Here is a 15,106-nt window from a genome sequence, read left to right as displayed (position 1 = left end):
AGATGCTAAACCCATCTCCTACCGCATGGTTGTTAGGGCATCCAAATGCATTCGCTCCCCCTGGTGCCACCCCACGCGCAGCCACATGCCACCTAGGCTTAAGTTGCAAATGTTCTGCCCAGGAATGGGAGGAGGTCACACCACCCTCGTGTCTCACATGCTGTGAGACTCAACTGGAACCATTCTTTGTGCCAATTGGCCAACCTCAAAAGACCAAACAAGAAACATGTCTAATGTGGCTATTTTCTAGGCTCCCCTGCAGCCCCCACCAAAAAAAAAAAAAAACACGTCATGAGAGAAGTTTGGAGAGAGTACACATGGAGAACTTGCCCACTGCTTCCAGAAGCCACGAAGCTTAACCAAGACAATTTTATTTCTTCATCTTGCCCTTCACCTACTCAGCTTCTTCTCAGCTCCCATCCAATCTCTCTAATACTCTCAAGACCCCCAAGAAAATTCCTGCAGGGCAGATTCACCTATTGCAAGGCTTAAGCTTTCGTCAGATGGAACATGTCCATTGGGTACATATAACTCTTGTGTACATAACTAGAAATGAAATCATCGACGCATATTCGTTTTTCTATTTCCCTGATTGCCCTCTCCACAGGCAAAGGCTCACACACCTCTATGGGTACCTACTCAGCTGCCTGTAAAGTATGGATAAAGATTACCAGTCAGACATACTAAATGCCATCTCATGGAAAACAGCAATAACAACTGCAATTTTAATTATAATGAAATTTTTATTGCATCCTCACCATATGGGACACATTGCTCAAAGCACTTTAAGTGTTTGACTCATTTCATCTTCAAGCGCCCATTAAGAAAGTACGAACACTACTGGGATTTCCAGACTACAAATGCGGAAACTGAGGCACAGAGATTAAACACTTTATCCAAACTCACAAAACTAATTAATGGCAGGGCTGGGATTGAAATCTGAGCATCTAGGGTGTGTGTAACACAATTTAGCCCCTAAGCAGATTATCAAAACACAACTGCTGAAGTTAAGCCAGGTCTCCAGGGACACCACTGATCGCCCCTTCAGCCCCTGTCTGCTTCCCTCTCTCCTTGCCTTGCACACCTTCTGCCTCTAGAGTCTACCTCTGCTTCCCTGAGCATTCAGTCATAATCGGAGCTACCATAAATTTAACTCATAACTTGGATAACTGCACTGCGGGATATCAATGATAAGTTTGGCCCCTACATTTGTGATAATTAAAAGTGAGATGAAGCAGAGAAGAAGTTGCCTGAGAAATACATTTAAGGTCTGGGGGACAGAAGTTTGGCTCCCTGACAGGCCAGGAAGCTGAGTCTGACATGGGTGAACCCCAAGGAGTACAGATTTTTCCCAGGCATGGTCAGAGAGAGAAGACATGAAGAGAGTATGGGTTTGGTGGAAGAGCAGACAAGGGATCAAATCCTAGCTCTGCAATTGCCCCCTACATGCTGTGGGGCAAGACACGGGCCACTTCGAACCTCAGCTTCCTTCTGTCTTGACTGAGGACAATGGCTGCTGCAGTGGAGGGCTGCTCTGATGACTGAAGACTATGTCGAGACTGAGCACGGGGTTGGGCTCAGGGCTCGGTCATCCAGGAGAGGCAGTGGCAAGGGGATTGTCTTCTGGCCCTCAGTGCAGCATGAAAGCAGCTGGGACCGAGGGCTGCAACCGAGCAGCTCAAGCACCACCGCTGGGACTTGATCCCCACCGCCTGGCAGCCCACCTGTTGCCTGGAGCCCCCTGAGACAGTGACTGTGCTCAGAGGCAGCGCAGAAGGCAGGAGCTTTCCCAGAAAGCTCCACTCGGAGGAGACCTCTCTTCACAAATCAAGTGAGCCCTTGGTGTTGGTGAGAAACCGACTGTTCCCCCTCATTTATCCATCCATCTGCCCTCTGCACTTTAATTCACTCCCTCAAATCTACAGCCTTCATCAGCCGGCCAGCCACCCCTCCACTGGTGCATCTTGATGCATTCATCCTTCCAACAGACCTGGGTCGGGATCCTGGGTCCTGCTTCCAAGCCAGTCTCAGACAACTCACTAACCTCTCCAAGTCCTCTCATCTGTGACATAAAGGGACATCAGATGTAGCTGGGGCAACGACTGAAAGAGCACATGGACATACCAGCAACTGGCCTGAGCAGAGGATCCTAAAACCTTCATTCCAACTGTGTCTACAATGGGGCTAGGATTTACGTGGGAAAAAAACCACTGTATCTTGCATGATGTTTTCTAGGAATTATCTGCAATGTTTTTGTGGTGTGCAACCCCCCATGGCACCTGGAACTGGGAGGTGGCCAGGGCAGGTGAGGGTCGGGGGTCCCTCCTGGACACACAGCAGAGAGTGCCACCTAGTGGACTGGCAACCCGTGGGGTCCTGAGTGGGTCCCAGGTTGCAGCAGCTGCTGTCGGCTGTAGGATAACTGAGTTGCAAGCCAGCTGGGAGGTCCCAGCCTCCCTGACATTAGGCTGCTCTGTTGGGATTTAGTGCACGTACTTTCCTCATCACTCAGAGGGTCTGGATTGCCAGGAGCCTTTTGTTTTCTGGATGATTGCCAACTCTGATTTGCCTACCCCAGCCTCTCTTTAGAAGTTTCCGGGGGGGGGGCTGGGTGGAGGATAACTCTAGCAGCCTCCGTTTGCTAGTATGTCTGCTATGTATTAAATACAGGTCTGGGGGCTTCATGTGCATTATCTCAAATCCTCTAAATGACCCCAGCGGAGACCCAGAATTTGCTCCACTTTCAGTGAGAAAACTGAAGCTTCCTGAGGTTGGGTTACTCACTTAAGGGGAAAGTAGCTATGCAAACCCCTGGATTTGTAGCTGCACTTACTTCCTACAATCCCGGTGCCCCCCTTGAAAGTGCAGGAAAGAATCTGGACACTGATTTGAACAAGCCGAGTGTAAAAGAAATTTATGAGTCAGTTGGGGCTATTTGAATGCCGAATAGCTATTGGATGACATTAAAAAAATGCTGTTAATTTTTTAACTTTGATAATGGCATTGTAGTTATGTTTGCAAAACAGAAAAGAGTCCTTCTTTGTTAGAGACTCACACTGACAAATCCTGGAGGAAAAGGTATGGTGTCTGAATTTGCTTCAGAGGAGTCTGGGGGCAAGTGGGAGTCGTGGAAGGACAGTATGGAGTCTCAACGGAAGGACAGGGGCTGGGAGTTGTTGGCCTGCAGCAGCAGGAAAATGGTAAATTGTGATGAAAACAGGTTACCATTTTCTCCACTTTTATGTTGTTGGAAATTAATCATAATCAAAGGTTTTTAAAATCAACATGTAAAAATAAAGTGCAGTGGTCATGAAATGAAGATAATAATAATAAACAATATCTTAAAAAAGTGCAGGAGCCAAGGAAGTAGGAGACGGGAAGCCACATAAAAGAGCTAAGGGGTCCAGGGTCTGAGCTGATTCCTGGAGGGCTGTAGGGGGCTGACTCACAGGCAAAAAAAAAAAGCCTCCGAGTGAAAAGGGGACAAGAGAGGGGCCTGGATGGGTGAAAGCAAGCCATTCTAAGGTGGGGAGGTTAAGGGGAGAAAGCACAAGGGTGCAGAGCGAGACACCTACCTGCTACCCCAGCGCCCTACCTCCCAGCCCCTCCTATGCACCCCTCCCAGCCCCTGCTATATCCCTTAGACCTCCCCATTCTCCCCCGGACGCCCAGGGCCATCTGGTCCCTTTCCTAGGCACTCCTGCCCTTCCCTGGCCCCTCTGCCCACCCCCCAGGGCCTCCTAGTGCCGTGCACCCTCTTCTGACTCCTAAAGGGCCCACCTTCTCCAAGGCAGACCTGGCCACCTGATGACTCCTTCCCTGGGACCAGCTCAGATAGGATTCGGCTATCTAGCTTGTTAAACTTTTTTTTCCTTTCTCTTTCCTTGTTTGGCTCTCTGGGGAGGACAAGAGGAGGTGGCTTTGGTCCTCCAGCTGTGTGCCAAGCTGGCCCCACCATCACCAGCCCCTCTGTTCCCCACCCCAGCCCTCCTCTTTCCGGTCAGTGACATCACTGGAAACTCACTGACGCCCGAGCCCAGGTCCACATCAAGCTTCCCAGACCCCTGGGCCCCTCACCCCTGCCCCCCCTGCACCCCCCACCCCCGCCTCTCCCCTCTCTGGCCCTCCTGCAGCTGCCAGACTGCAGTCTGCTTCCTGGGCGCCTGAGCATCCTCTGCCCCGCCTGCAAACGCTCCCTCCCTCAGCCTGCCTTCCCCACTTTGGAAAGCCGGCCATCGGACCAGCTCCCGGGACCCTCCCCACAGCTTGCTGCTTTGCAGCTGGGTCCTCTCTCAGTGAGGGCGGGGCGCAGCCTGCAGTCACCCCCAAGGTAGGGTGAGCCGCCCCTCCCTGGCTGCCCCCAGCCCCCTGGCGCGCATGGCGCACACAGGTATCCGGGGCTGGCAAGGAAAATCAAAATCGCTGCCTCCGCAGAAGCCAAACAAAAAAAAATCAAACAGGGCCCCGGTCCCCATGGGTCTACCTCCCCCTCCTCACTTTCCGGGCTCAAAAATGTGGCCCAGGCAGCCCCCTTGTGGCACTTGGGGGCGCCACAGACGCTCAGCTGGTGTCTGAAGAACTCAGACTGTCTTGATTCCACTGCACCGTGAGTTGGCACAAATCTCAAGTGACCCAACTCCTGCCCAGCTGCAGAGCCTCCTCTTTGAGTGGGGGGCGCAGTTCCCCTCTCCTTCCTCCCGTCCACAGCGCTCCCCGTGGCTCCCTCCCTCCCGGACGTGGAAGTCTTCTGTTTTGAATACTGCTCAAAGGAGCAGACAGGTGTCCGGGGATGTGCACTGTGGCCGGGGTGGGGGCTGGAGGGACGGCACGGGAACAGGGGCTCTCCGACAGAGATGATGGGGAAACTGAAGGGCAGGGGGGCCCCCCCCGACCTGGTCTGTGTCAGGGAAAGGGGCTGGGGTCCCTGCCCTTGAGAGTGGGCTCTAGGCTGGGTATTTGCCTGGGGGAGGGGACTCCCTCCCTCGGCCCTCAGCCAGCAAGCCCTCATCCACGGCCACAGCTAGTCCTGCCCAGGAAGCTGCCCCTAGTGGGGCCCCCCGGGTGCTCTCCCGCCCCTCCCTCTAACTCCCTGTCCACGCAAACAAGATCCAGCCCCCTTGATCTGCAATCTGCCTGGACGTGGGCAGGGCCCCCTCTACGTCAGGTTAATAATGCCACTTTTATAAGCCTCTGCCAATAGGTGCTACCACCTAATTTGGAATCTGCCCTTCAAACAGATTGAGCCACAGAGGAGCTGGGATCTCAAGCACCCACTGCTGGGAGGTGCTTATAACTATTCACTCCGTCCCTTGCCCACCCACACCCCCCAGCACTCAGCAGAGCCTCGCTGAGCTCTCTGCAGCAGCAGGGTGTGGTGGGGAGTCTCGGACAGACTGGGGTTCCAGCCTAGCTGGCCCTCACACCAGCTTGAGAGTCGGTGAGTATGGGACTTCATCTTTTCCTGCCTCAGTTTCTCCATCACGCTAATGGGGATTTTTGAGGTTGGTGCTCAAGAGTTCCTGCTGGGGCTGAGTTCTAGGCAGACAGCCTGGCTCGGGGCTTGTCTCCTAGAAGACAGGGCACCATGATGTCAGTAGCATCACTTGATTTACAGTGACTGACTCCCTTCTCTTTCCCCCACCAGACTGAGCTTGGAGGACAAGAAGCCAGCCGATTGGCACTGCTCTGTGTCCAGCCTTCCAGCCAAATCTGGGCCCGTGAAGGTAGGTGCCCTGCAGTGGTTTGGAGAATTGAGTGCCCGGAAGGATGGCTCCACCCCACACTTTGTGGGGTGCTTGGACTCCACTGGGCTTCTCTTCCCAGACACCTCTGCCCTTTGTCTCAGATAGTCCTTCTAGGGAGCAGCCAAGAAAAATGTTCCTTTGCCTTACCCCGGGGGTCCTCTCGTGCTGTTTGTAAACAGTGCCAATGCTTGCCATATTAAAGGCAGATGTGGGCTTGCCCATCTTTTTTGTGGCCTACTCTAAGCATCTACTGTGAGCTCACAGGCCCACAGGCCTCCTCTGGCTGAGTTAATTTGTGCTGGTGGAGCCCACAGAGGGGTCTCTGCCCCGTGAAGTCCCTGTCTGTATTCGGAGCAGGGCCTCCGAAAACCAGGCGGTATTCTTTGCTGCGACACTTGTTACATGCGTGCGTGCGTCGCTCCCTGAGTCCCATGGTCTACCCTACCAGCCCTGATGAGCTGTCTAGTGAGTGCTGAGCTGCACTTATCTCATTTAGCCTCCCTCTGAGCCGGTGCGGAAGCCCCCTCTCATCTCCGTTTCACAGAGGAAAACCCGAGGCTCTGAAAAGTAAGAGGAATCGCGTGGTCTCCCAGTTAGAGAGCCGGGAAGCGCAGCCAGGGAGCCCCCAGCCCCGCCGCGGGCGCCTGCCGCGGCGGTCGCCGCCGCTGTGGGCTGACCAGGGCCGGCCCGGCTGCCGGCGGCTCCTGCGGAAAAGGCAGGGGGGTTGCATAGAGAGCGTTCTCCCTAGCAACTAGCAGAGGGGCCATAAAAAACCGAGAGGGCTCGGAAGCCGCTTAACAGATAGCTCCTGAGCAGCTGGACCCGGGAGGGGAGACCCGCGCCCTCCCCTGGGCTCTCTGCAGAACAGCAGGGCAAAGGGCTCCGTCCCGGATGCGGGCGGGCCGGGGCAGACGCGCCCCGGGACAGGTGTCGACGGCCGAGATCGGACGGGGCTGGGGAACCCCTAACCTGATCCCACCGTGGACGGGGGGCTCGCTCTGGAGAGCCCCGGGAAGGAGCGTGCCGCCCGCAAAGAGCCAAGGGCAGAGGGGGCGAGGGGGCTGCGTCGGAGCCGCGGAGGCAGATGCAGAAAGCGGGGAGGGCTCGGCGAAGCAGCTCGGTGTGCGAGCCCCGAGCTGGCTGCTCAGGGAGAGAGGGAGCTCCCTGTTACGGGAGGCATCCGAGCAGAGAGAGGCAGGCCGGTACTTGGCCGGGAGGCTGCCGCACGGCTCCCTGCCCAGGCTGGCAGCCCGCGCACGTCTAGGCCTTCGAGAAGCTCCTGCAGCGCTAAGTCCCGAGCGGGGCTGGCCGCGGCGGAGGCGGGCTGGGGTCACAGCAAGGATGCTGACGCGTTCCCAGGTCCCTAGCCCTGAGCTCAATGGCACAGGCACCGAGATGGCCGGTGGAGCGCTTCTGTCTCGGTGAGGCAGTGAGGGAGAGGAGCGGAGAATGGGGGTGAGTGCTGGGCCGGCGCGGGGAAGGGGGGAGGGTGGGGGGCTGTCCTGCAGCCAAACCCCCATCTCATGGGCCGGGCCACCTGGAGTGGTCAAGGTCTCGCCCCGGCTCCCAGGCCCAGAGATGCTGGCCTGGGTCCTCTCTGGGGCAACAGGCTGGAGCAGAGGGTGGGGGGAGCCTTTCTGTGGTTGGGGGGACAGAGGTGGTGTGGGAAGAGGGGGTGGTGGTGTTGTCTGCTGAGTTGAGGGTCTGGCCCGGTCATGGGAAAAACAGAACCCTTTTCTGGAGACTGGGCCGCAGCCCCGGATTCGGCCGGCTGCTGGACCGTGACTTGGATGCGCTGAGGACCCGTGAAAGCCCCCTCGCCTGGTGGTGGGGGCGAGGGGCCTGCATGTTGATGAGTGCGGTCTGGGCTGTGTGTTAGGCGCTGGCCCTTTAGGCCCATTCATGGGGGCTCGGTTCCCAGGAACTCTGGGTGGACGGGGCCTTTATCAGGGGACCCCGCTAGACGAGGCTCTGTTCTGCAGTTTCTAAAGGAGTTTTCTTGTCTTTGTTCCCAGTGCAGGCACTGAGTATGTGTGAGTGTGTGTGTGTGTGTGTGTGTGTGTGTGTGTCTGTGTCTGTGTCAGGCCGGCTGAGGGTCCAGCCTGGGGTCCTTGTCTGAAATGACCAGGCTGCTGTCGGTCTGTCTTGCGGGTAGGGACGCACCTCTCATGGGCAGGCAGGAAAGACTCAGGGAGGGCCAAGGCACCCAGCGACCCCAGGACGAGCCCTTTCTCACTACTGCCTCATTGTCCCCCTCCCGACAGCCCAATCTGCCGGGCAGGCTCTATCTGTCGGCCGCGGGGTCCCGACAGCTGCTCGGACCCGCCGTGGGGGGGCAGCAGCGTGTTGCAGGTGGAGTGCGGGCTGGCTCCGCAGACAGACAGACAGACTGCCCCACCACACTGCTTAGGCGCTGGGAGCAGCCCTGGGAGGAACTGTTTGCTTTCTCAGAGCCTCAGGGGAAAGGTTGTGGGGGGGAAGGCGCTTTGTGGTTGTTTTCTGTCGTTGCTGTTGTTTTAATCAGTTAAAAGATGGCTCTGAAACTATCGCTGCGAAAATGTTTGGTTAAGTATTTACAAGTGCGTCACCACCTCTGCGGCATCGCATGGAGGTGCGGGGGGGGGGTGGCGGGGGGAAGCGGGGTGCGGCAGAAGAAATCACGCACTTAGAAAAAGAAAGGCTTCTGATCGGGGAGAGCCCCCAAAGAATTCTTTGAATAGCTTTAGTATGGATGCGAAAAGTCACCTCCCCAAATCTCTAATAGGGCAGAGGCCCCGGGGCAGCCCACCTCTGGGCCCCAGCGGGTCAGCTTGACTGCAGAGGGGAGGGGGCCTCCCACTAACAGTTCGTCTTGCCCCACACATAGACACAGCCCGGCACCCTCGCCCGGACACAAGGGTGTTAGGGATGCAAGGGGCTGCACGCTAGAGGCACAGACGGCTCCCCTAACAGCGCAGAGAAACAGCACAAGACGTGGGTCAGCCCAAGCCCAGGCTCTGGGGTGAATACACCAAAAATTTAGGAGAGAGGGGTCTTTGTGCTCAGTGGCCGAGGAAGTTCACTTTTGTGTCAAAGGCCAGCCATGCTTCCAACTAGGTGAGGCTGCACTGATGCACAGAAACCTCATTTAGGCTGGGCCCAGCCCAGGGAGCCGTTCTTGTGAAATTTAGGAGAAGTCCGGTTTAGCCAGAAGTTTTTCCAGGAATTATTAACCTCTGGAGACTGTAACCACTGCTCCTTGTGAACCGCTCTTGCCAAACTCTATAAAATACAAGTCTAAAAAATCTGCCTGAAGAGCAGTCCGACGTTTTATATGTAGTTATAAAAAAAAGAATCAATAGTGGCCAAACTTTTTAGGAGAACCCAATTAAGACCAGTGGGGGCAGCCCCTTTCCACCCCCCGCAGGGTTTGAGGAAAGGCCCCGAATCTCCCTTGGGGGTGTCCACGCTGGGGTGAGGGGACCGGGGCTGCTCCCCACCCGGCACTTGCCCTCTCGGCTCCGTTGGCCCCTGTGGGTCTCCCTGCCCTGAAAAGGAGCCGCCTGTGCCTCTGGAGGGAGGTTAAGCACTTGGGACAGGATGAGCTGGAAAGGCTGCTGGTTTCTGCTGCAAACAGCGTGGCGACTGCTGCAGAGGCTGATTTAGTTGTGTGACTGTCCCACTCGACCCCACGGCACTCCGGGGGTGGATTAGCATTCCTCCTGCGACATCAGGAAACTGAGGCCCAAAAATCCTTGGGGATTTGCCAAAGACACACAGCTCTGTGTGTGGCCCCGGAGCCAAGTGTGTGTGCTCAAGATGGCTGCCCTGATGGGGGGCTCCCTCCCACCCCCACCCCAGGGTAAAAGAGGGGACCAAAGCCCCGGAACACCCTGGTGCTTCTCCTCCTGACAGGCAGGTGAAGGCCTCTGCCCCACCCCAGGGCGAAGGAGGCATGGCATCACGGCCCCTCTACACCTGGAAGCTGGTACTCTTTCTAGAACATGACGTATCCCAAGCGCCACTCTTAGCCAGTCCTCTCCCCAGCACGTCTCCACCACCCCAGCTGTCACCCTCACCCCAGCTGTCATTCCTCCGTCTCATGTTCCACAGCCCCTGTTTCTCTCTGGCAAGGAGCGGGTCACAAAAGGCACAAGGAACCGTTTCCAGGGTATAATTATGCCCCCAAATCACATCACTGCCACTCCAACCCTCAGATGTAAAGCACCCGACCCCTGCACCCCAAGACTCAGGGTTCCAAGGGCCTCAGGGAGCCTGGCATGTGCACTCAGGACGGAGCAGTTTGGGGGATGCCAGCCCGCCCCCCGGGTGTGTGTCTGCAGTAAGACGGCATTCTGAGGACTCACCCAGTGCCGCGGAGCACTCAGCCAGTCCTCTGGAGCTGCCCCTCGGCCCAGGGGAACACGAGGCTGTTTTCAACTAGGAGAGGTCGGATCCTGGCAACACGGGAGCCGAGGTCACTGAAAAGGGACAAGGAAAAAAGGGTAATTAACATGTGGCCAGTTTCACAAATTCTAGAAAAATGCAAACTGTTCTTCTGGATGAAGCAAACAAGTCAAAGACGTGTCAGAATTCCACAGACTACACTTTACTGAAATTTTAAATGAGGTGTTGGGGTGGGGGGGAAGACGTGCCTCTAAATTTGGGTTCACCCAGGAAATATTTCAAGCCTGGTCTTAAGGGCCAAGGCGAAGCTGGCTGGAGCCCCAAAGGGTAAAAGGCAGGGCACACACAGAGAGAACAAGGCAGCTGGTGGGGGCTATAGTGCGCTTAGCACACGTATGTGCATGCATACGTGTGTGTGTGTGTGTGTGTGTGTATTCACATGCACACATGGGGAGGGGGCACAGGGCTGGGGAGCCTCCAGCCAGACCCTGAAGGGTCTTAACGTGCCAGGCTAAGGTTCTTGGACCACATCCCAGAAGCTCCGGGAAGTCAGATGGAGGATTTAAAGCAAGACAGTGACAAGGTCAAAATGGCATTTTAGAAAGATCACTCAGTGAAAATAAACTTCGCTGCAAACCATTTAATCTAGCTATCCCACCTCTAAGAAGCCGGGGTAAAAGCACAGTTGGGGATGTGTTTACATATTCAGCTACAAGAATGCTCATTGCAGGGTCGTTAGCAATAACACACACTAAAAAACAAAAACGGGACAGCTTAGATCTTTTTTAGCTGGCATCAGTTCAGCAGAATCCTATTAATTAAAACCTCGGTTCATGACACGCTCTCCTCATTTATCTGTGCCAGGACCACTTCTATTTTATCTGTCTTTCTTATTTATTTTTTTAAATAATGTAACGAGCACAATGTGAACCAGGGACCGCCCGACGACCAGGACTTTGACCAAAGCGTCTATATGCACACGCTCGCCTACCCCAGCAGACTTACAGCTGGGGCTTTCAACAATAGAGGAGGCTCTAACAAACAATGATGCAAACACACCCCGGAATATTAAACAGCTCTTAAAAGGAATGAAACAGCCGAGACCTATTGTCTTTAATGGACCTTAGTACTTTGTGCAGAACTGGATTAATCACGACCCTTTGTTCATAAACACTTTTTCATCATAGATCCCGGCATGTCTTGCTTTTCTTTTTCTACCATATGCATTCATATATTCATTTGTAATAATGACATAAACACTCGTGAGCCCACTCCTCAAACTCAGACCTTAGCAATTACTTAACACCTGCTTCCATAAGCCAGCAGCACTACACCCCCCACCATGGGCTAAGAACCGCGGGGCTTTCGTGACAGCAACGAGATGGTTAACCCAACTCCAGTACGTGTACAGAGTACAGGTTATTAAGGTGTTGTAATAAGGAATGGTGTTTTTTTATGATCTCCAAGCAGGATCTTGAGTGAAGAGAAACAAGCTGTGCAAAAAGAAATGTACATTGTGAGATAGCTTACATAGAAAACAAACAGAATCATATATTGGAGGGGGTCTATTTAGATATATATGCAAATGCACAGAAAAAAAATATCTGGAACCAGACACCTGACTCAGATAACAGCACTTAAAATGGTGGTGGTTGGTGGGGAGGTGGGAAGTTGGGGAGGAGAGAGGAGTTGATGATGGTTTTAGCTTTTATCCACAGTGTTTGATTTTCAGTAATAGGTATATTAATTATCAGTGCATCTCTTGCATAATTAAAATAAACATTTTGTGTGTGGGTTTTTTTGTTTTGACTTGTTTGTGGGGGTTTTGTTAGCTTTTAGCTTCGTTTTTTTTTTACAAATACGAAAGGAAGCACATTTTGGCTGATGGATGGGGAGTGGGTCGATTCCCCCCCACACACATCAGTTCTGCAGACACGAAGGATTTATCCTGCCCCCCAGATCACTCTTTTTTGAAATTTTCTATGTGCTAAAGCAGGAGTGCCCCAGGTCTCTGAGTGGTGAGCAGGTGATATGAGGCCAGCAGGTGCGTGCCCATCAGCTGGAACTGCACCCGCCATGGGCCCCAAATCGCTTTAGACCCACAGGGCGTGTGTCTGTCTGCAAGGCACCTACTGGAGAGAAGTCCCTTTTCTCCCCAAGAGCTTTAACAGGCCCGAGAGCTAATGCCCTGGCCCGTGTTTTCTAAGCTTAGCAAAGTGGAAATGAGGACTCAAGAGAATGTGAGACGAGGCAGTCCCGGGCGAAGGGGACATGGGAGCCCCGAGGGAGTAGCCCACATGCTCCAGCAGCCCTGCGGCTTGCTGGCGGAGACCCGGGGGCTCAGTGTCCTCTGCCGCTGATTCCCAGGCAGAACCCACAGCTGTTACGTTGCCCCTCCCCAGTTCTAACCTACAGGGCGTGTGGCTGACACGCTCCCTGAAAATGGGGTGCAGGTCCTTGCCTGCCGCTCCCCGCGAGTCCAGGGTGGCATGCCACACCCTGACTTCTCATCAGAACCCCTTCCCTCCCCAGACACTCCAACCTCTGCCTGCCCCCCAGGTCCCCTCCAGCTGTCGCAGGCATGGGGCTAGCTGCGCAGCTAAGAAGACCCTTTATCTTTATGCAGATAAAGACATCAAGGCTCAGAGATCCCAAGAACACAAAACCAGGCCAACCTGAAACCCAAATCAATCTAAAGTTAGGGTTTGTCTTGGCCTCCATCCACACAGATGAGCTGATCAGTTAGCTGCTTAAGGTCTTCCCTTCTCCAAGCTGACACAGGCAGGACCTTCTAGAATTCTTGCCCCTCTGCCCGGCAGACACTTATTTTCAACCATGACTCTGCACAAAAGAAATGTGAGCCCAGGTGAGCCAACCCTCCACCAACACAACCAGCTCTTAATCACCTTTTCCGCACACAAGCCCCTGCTATTTATTCCATGGCACTTTATTTTGCATGGGGTTTGATCCTGGCGAATACTTTGAGATGTCTGTCATAGTTTTTGCAGATACAAAAGATGCTTATGATAAATAAAAGTAAAATACAGCTCCCAGGTTACCTGCATCTGCCTCCGGGCCAGGGTAAATCCACGTGAAGATGCTCTTTCCTCCAGAAGGCTACGTTAAGTCCCACTGGGCCAGTAAAAGTTACAGGGTTGACACAAGGAAAGGGCCTCTGGACCCAAGGCTGACCTGTTTATCCCTCCAGGTGTCCCTCTGGATTCTACAAAAATGAGAAGGGCTTTGAAAGGGACAGTTAGGGGACAGATCCACTGAGATGACAACCATTTTTACACCGGCTGATCACCTACTGTGCACCAGGCACTCTCTAGCTTCCTCCATTAAAAGCATCAGGGTGATACTTGAAGATGGCTGTCCCCATCCTACCGGAGCCAGCGAAGGGAATTATAATCCCTTGACCAAGGCCACCAGCCTCCACCCAGGGTAGCCTACCTCCTCTGCCCCCAGAGCAGACCCCATCAAACATGCCCCCTCACCCCTCCTCGTAATCATAGTGAAAGATTTTACCACCACCCTGGGGGCGGGTAATGTAAGGGACAGTCAAGAGGAACAGCATTGTTTGGGATTTTTAAATTAGACTCCCATCTTAAGGTTGTGTAACCCCAACTGCCACCCCCAGCCTTTGAGGGCCTCACCCCTCCAAAGAGGCTGTCTGTATGGCAGAGCAGGGCATACGTACCTGGGGAGAGCGGTGTCTTTGAGGTCAGCCTAGAAGGGCCTCACACTCCCCTGGGTGGGGCTGCCATCCTGGGGGGCCAGGGCTGGGCCTCTCCTTGGCCTTGGGAACCCACTGACTCACTGCCCGCCGGCGGGCAGTGAGCCACGGCTGCAGGACAAAGAGCTCAGGTTAGATCCATCCTGAGGACACTACATGTTTACATATTGCTCACATGTACCAATTGGGATAAAAAGCAATCATTTTTCAGACCTTTTGATTCGATCCTGGGCCAGGCATCTACTCCCTTCCTGGAGAAAGCCGCCATCCCACCTGCCAGCCTCCTGGGAAGGGAGAAGAGAAAATACCCAGGTTCCCAGGGTGAGGGGCAGCCCACCTCTCAGATTCCCCACCCCCAGGCCTCCCCCCTAATGCTGACTGCCCTACTGTGTGCCTAGGGGGAGGGAGGGCAGAAAGAGTAGCTAGTGCAGACTACTTTCAGGGACAGGACAAAACAGTGCAGTCGATGGGCTTGCTCGAGGGGCTTCAGAGCTTGGGAGTCACAGAGCAAGGGCGGGGCCGCGGGGTCTCCGGTGTGGACCTCAACTGGCCTGACACTTGGGCAAGGCCGACGGGACGCACAGAGAGAGAAGGGAGGACAGCCCATGAGGTCTGAGGTTGTCCTGGGCCTCAGGTTCCTCTTCTGAAAAATGGGGATAAGAAAAAAGTCACACCTTCAAAGGGTGTTACGAGGATTAAGAGAATGAAAACAGGGCCTAGCACATAGGAAGGACTCAAATGATGGAGGGAGCCAGACGCAGCACTGGGGGGACTGTATCATGTGACGTGACGTGGGCCCCTAAGAAAGGCAGGACACAGCCCTGAGTGGACGGAAGTTGCTACTGTGCAAAGTGCATGCACCACCCCAACCTGGCCTAGTACTTAAGAAACCTGTTTATCCAATAACCTTCTAGAAAGAAGCGGAGCTCCAGCTGACGGGACAGAAGCAGAGCCACTGATCGCCTGTGTCAAAGGTAAGGCTCAGGGTGAGGGGGTCCCATGCTGACCTCCCGCCCCCAAGCGGGTGGTGCTGGTGGGTCGGGGCGGAGGGGGCGGGGGGGCTGGGCCAGCGCTCAGAAACAAAGGTTAAAGGATTCGTTTGTCTGCAAGAAAAAAGCCATGACGTGGAGGACTCAATGGCTCTGTACAAACACTCGAGTGGCTATAATTAGCAGGCCCTGGGCCAGCTGTCCTGTCCCTCTGCCCACATCCAAAGTAGCCAAATTGATTGGAAATGACC

General features: G+C 54.5%; 1 protein-coding gene, 1 long non-coding RNA gene and 1 other non-coding gene across 3 annotated transcripts in view; all 3 read right to left on the bottom strand.

The window, feature by feature from the left end:
* MEG8 (proline-rich receptor-like protein kinase PERK10) overlaps positions 1-15,106 on the bottom strand; it is a 125,523-nt gene that overhangs the window by 101,181 nt on the left and 9,236 nt on the right. Inside the window, exons 3-6 of the long non-coding RNA NR_146189.2 lie at positions 14,080-14,150; positions 13,831-13,977; positions 13,190-13,353; positions 10,091-10,204 (exon numbers count right to left, since the gene is read on the bottom strand). This is a non-coding gene — a long non-coding RNA (proline-rich receptor-like protein kinase PERK10). The remainder of the gene's footprint in view (positions 1-10,090; positions 10,205-13,189; positions 13,354-13,830; positions 13,978-14,079; positions 14,151-15,106) is intronic.
* On the bottom strand, positions 6,513-14,300 carry LOC132343390 (uncharacterized). The gene is made up of 4 exons (XM_059879363.1): positions 14,080-14,300; positions 13,831-13,977; positions 13,190-13,353; positions 6,513-10,204 (listed from the first exon to the last, which is right to left on the bottom strand). Exon 4 carries the CDS (start codon positions 7,646-7,648, stop codon positions 6,539-6,541), a length of 1,110 nt encoding a protein of 369 aa, XP_059735346.1. The 5' UTR covers positions 7,649-10,204; positions 13,190-13,353; positions 13,831-13,977; positions 14,080-14,300; the 3' UTR covers positions 6,513-6,538.
* Positions 11,246-11,322, bottom strand: LOC112443334 (small nucleolar RNA SNORD112). Its single transcript, XR_003031672.1, has one exon. It is a non-coding gene; the product is annotated as a small nucleolar RNA SNORD112 (small nucleolar RNA).

This window comes from Bos taurus, chromosome 21, assembly GCF_002263795.3.
Source record: "Bos taurus isolate L1 Dominette 01449 registration number 42190680 breed Hereford chromosome 21, ARS-UCD2.0, whole genome shotgun sequence".
In the NCBI taxonomy this organism is placed as follows: Eukaryota; Metazoa; Chordata; class Mammalia; order Artiodactyla; family Bovidae; genus Bos; species Bos taurus.
The sequence above is the reverse complement of the archived record's forward strand: the minus strand, read 5'-3'. Positions and strand labels throughout refer to the sequence as shown.

Bases quoted from the DNA above. Each gene is read 5' to 3' on its own strand.
- LOC132343390 (XM_059879363.1), bottom strand. From the start codon at position 7,648: ATGAATGGGCCTAAAGGGCCAGCGCCTAACACACAGCCCAGACCGCAC.